At 34.3% G+C, this 2,830-nt stretch overlaps 1 protein-coding gene across 1 annotated transcript in view; it reads left to right on the top strand.

Moving 5' to 3' along the window:
* SI (sucrase-isomaltase (alpha-glucosidase)) overlaps positions 1-2,830 on the top strand; it is a 110,761-nt gene that overhangs the window by 15,079 nt on the left and 92,852 nt on the right. The window contains exon 9 of the mRNA XM_006891503.1: positions 1,916-2,041. Coding sequence (XP_006891565.1) covers positions 1,916-2,041 — 126 coding nt within the window. The remainder of the gene's footprint in view (positions 1-1,915; positions 2,042-2,830) is intronic.

Genomic DNA, 2,830 nt, shown 5'->3' on the forward strand with positions numbered 1-2,830 from the left:
TAATACTCAATCATATATCACATTTAAACTGTTCTCTCCTTTATCTGTTTCAATGTAGTTTATATAATTTATCCAATTTTTCTCAGTCACCCCAACCCTGATGTCTGTCCCATTCTACAACAGTGACACTATGCAGTATTCTCCTTTTTTGACTGAGATATTTCACTCAGAATAGTTTCCACCAGGGTCACCCATTCCTTCCATGCGTTCCTTGTTTTTTCAATGAAACGTAGTATTCCACTGTGTGAATATACCACAGCTTCTCTATCCATTCGTTTGTTGATGGGCACTTAAGTTGTTTTTAATTCTTTGCTATTGTGAACAAAGCAGCAATAAACATGGCTGTGCATATATCTGCCTGGGTGACAGTTATGGTTTCTTTAGGATATATTCCCAGTAGAGGAATTGCTGGGTCACATGGTGTTTTTATTTGCAACTTTTTGAGAAAGTGCCATACAGCCTTCCAGAGTGGTTGCACCATTTTGCACCCCCTCCAACAGTGAATAAGATTTCCAGTTTCTCTGCAACCTTGCCAGCGTTTGTTGTTTGCTGTTCTGTTAAATTTTGCTATTCTAACTGGGGTGAGATGATATCTCATAGTTGTTTTGATTGGCATCTCTCATAGAGCTAGGGATTTTGAACATTTCTTCATGTCCTTGTTGGCCATTTAAATGTCTTCTTTGGTGAAGTGTCTGTTCATATCCTGTGCCCATTGTGCAATTTGGATGATATCTTTTCTAGTTTAGTGAATTTTAAATGTGGGATAATGAGAGAGTCCACAGTGAAGAATTTTGTTAGGTGTCATCAAATTGATTCTGACTCATAACTACTTTATGAACAAGAGATGGAAGCTTTGACCAACCCTGTGCTAGCCTGATAATTGGACATGTTTAATATATCATTGTTGTGGTTCCTTTGTCAATCATTTTACTGAAAGTTTTCCTCTCCTTCAATGATCCTCCACCTCTTCAAGGATAACCTCCCTTTCCATGGATGGGCCCCTCCTAAAACACATTCATATTACATGCGATGATGTCTCATAATTTTTGTTTCTAAAGAGCAGTCTGGCTACAAATCTCTCAACATGTATTTATTTGTACTTCATCAACATTTGAAAGGCATTAGATTTTATTTAGTCCTCCTTATTCATTTTCCAATTTTCATGCACAATTTTTTACCTGCTCTGACATGCAATAAAGAGTAGGTGTATTTAAACACAAAATATTTTAGAAATAAGAGGTTGATTATAATGTCATAATACAATATAGTGCACTGCCTTTTTAATATGTACACAATATTTCTTGTAATTTAGATTATGAAGAAAATATGTATTAAAACACACAAAATAAAAAATGAACAAACACTGTAAAAGCCTGCCCCATAGAAAACCACATTTGATAAATAACTGTTTACCTTATTGTAACTAATCTCTCAGCTTTTAGTGAAGAAAATATAATAGTTATGATAACATTTCCTCAAAATCATATCCTGTGTTATTATCCTGAGACACAAATAACTGGGTGAAATAATTTTTATTTTGTAACAGCAAACCAAGTTCATGATTTAATTTCTTTTTATTATCATTTATGCTGTAGAATTATGTTTTAGAAAAAAATGTATGCTGTATTCATTCTTGACAATGACAAAAATCTCTTCTAGGAAAAGCTGCTTTCTTGAGTGCTGCACTTTTAAAAGATAACTGAAAAAGCAGAACATTTTTAATGATTTCATAATAAATTCTTAACGGAATAGTTAAGGAATATTTTAGAATAAAACTATAATATCTTTTTGGGTAAAATAAGTAAGTAAATAAATAGTAATGTAACAGAGTAGGAAGTATATTAATATTGTTTTCAGATCCTAAAAATATTTTTTCTTTGTTAAAATGTATTATTAAATGTTCATTTCATTCAAGCTCATTGGACTACCAGCAATGCCAGCATACTGGAATCTTGGATTCCAACTGAGTCGTTGGAATTATGGATCGCTAGATGTAGTCAGAGAAGTAGTCCGAAGAAACCGAGAAGCTCGTATTCCATTTGTAAGTGAAATACGTTGGCTATATACTGGTGGCCTCGTGGCAACAGACTGCGCTGCAATCCAGAACGCATGTGGTTCGAGGCCTCCAGCTGCTCTGTGGGAGAAAAATGGGAAATCTCGTTCCATGTGATTCACTACCTCTTAAAACCTTGCTGGAGAATCAGCTGTGGGTCGGTTCCTATTCAACTATAAACAACAACAACATGGGGCTATATGTTTGATCAAATTTTGTCACATGACAATAAAAAGAACTTGTTAAAAAATGGATAAAATATTTTAATATTTTCAGAAATACTTAGGCTTTAGTTTTCTACAAAGTATATGTATGTGTCTGTGTGTGTATATATGTATATATACACACACACACGCACTTTTTTGTTAGATATATGTGCATATGTGAGGTATTTATCTATATATCTATATCTCACCCCTAGTGAGTAAAGGGTTTTGCTGCCAACCCAAAGGCACACAGTTCAAATTCACTAGCTGTTCTGTGGGATTAAAAAGGGTAATCTCTTCATGTGCAAATTACAGCCTCTGAAAACTCACTGGTCAGATAGCTATCAATCCATTCTGGCCACGTGACAAACTACATTGAAACAGATGAGGGAAAGAACTATCTTTAATTAATGTATGATGGGGCATCAAATGTATGTCAACAATTTGCAACAAGAGATGCATTGCAAAGTGGACTCTGGGAAGGGGAAGGGGAGGGTTAAATACGTGTTAAGCAATAATGAATAAATGAAAAGCAACTTTTCTGTAAACTTTCATTAAATTTGCAATTTTA

Source organism: Elephantulus edwardii, unplaced genomic scaffold (assembly GCF_000299155.1).
Source record: "Elephantulus edwardii isolate Elephantulus edwardi_28Jun2011 unplaced genomic scaffold, EleEdw1.0 scaffold00098, whole genome shotgun sequence".
NCBI lineage: Eukaryota > Metazoa > Chordata > Mammalia > Macroscelidea > Macroscelididae > Elephantulus > Elephantulus edwardii.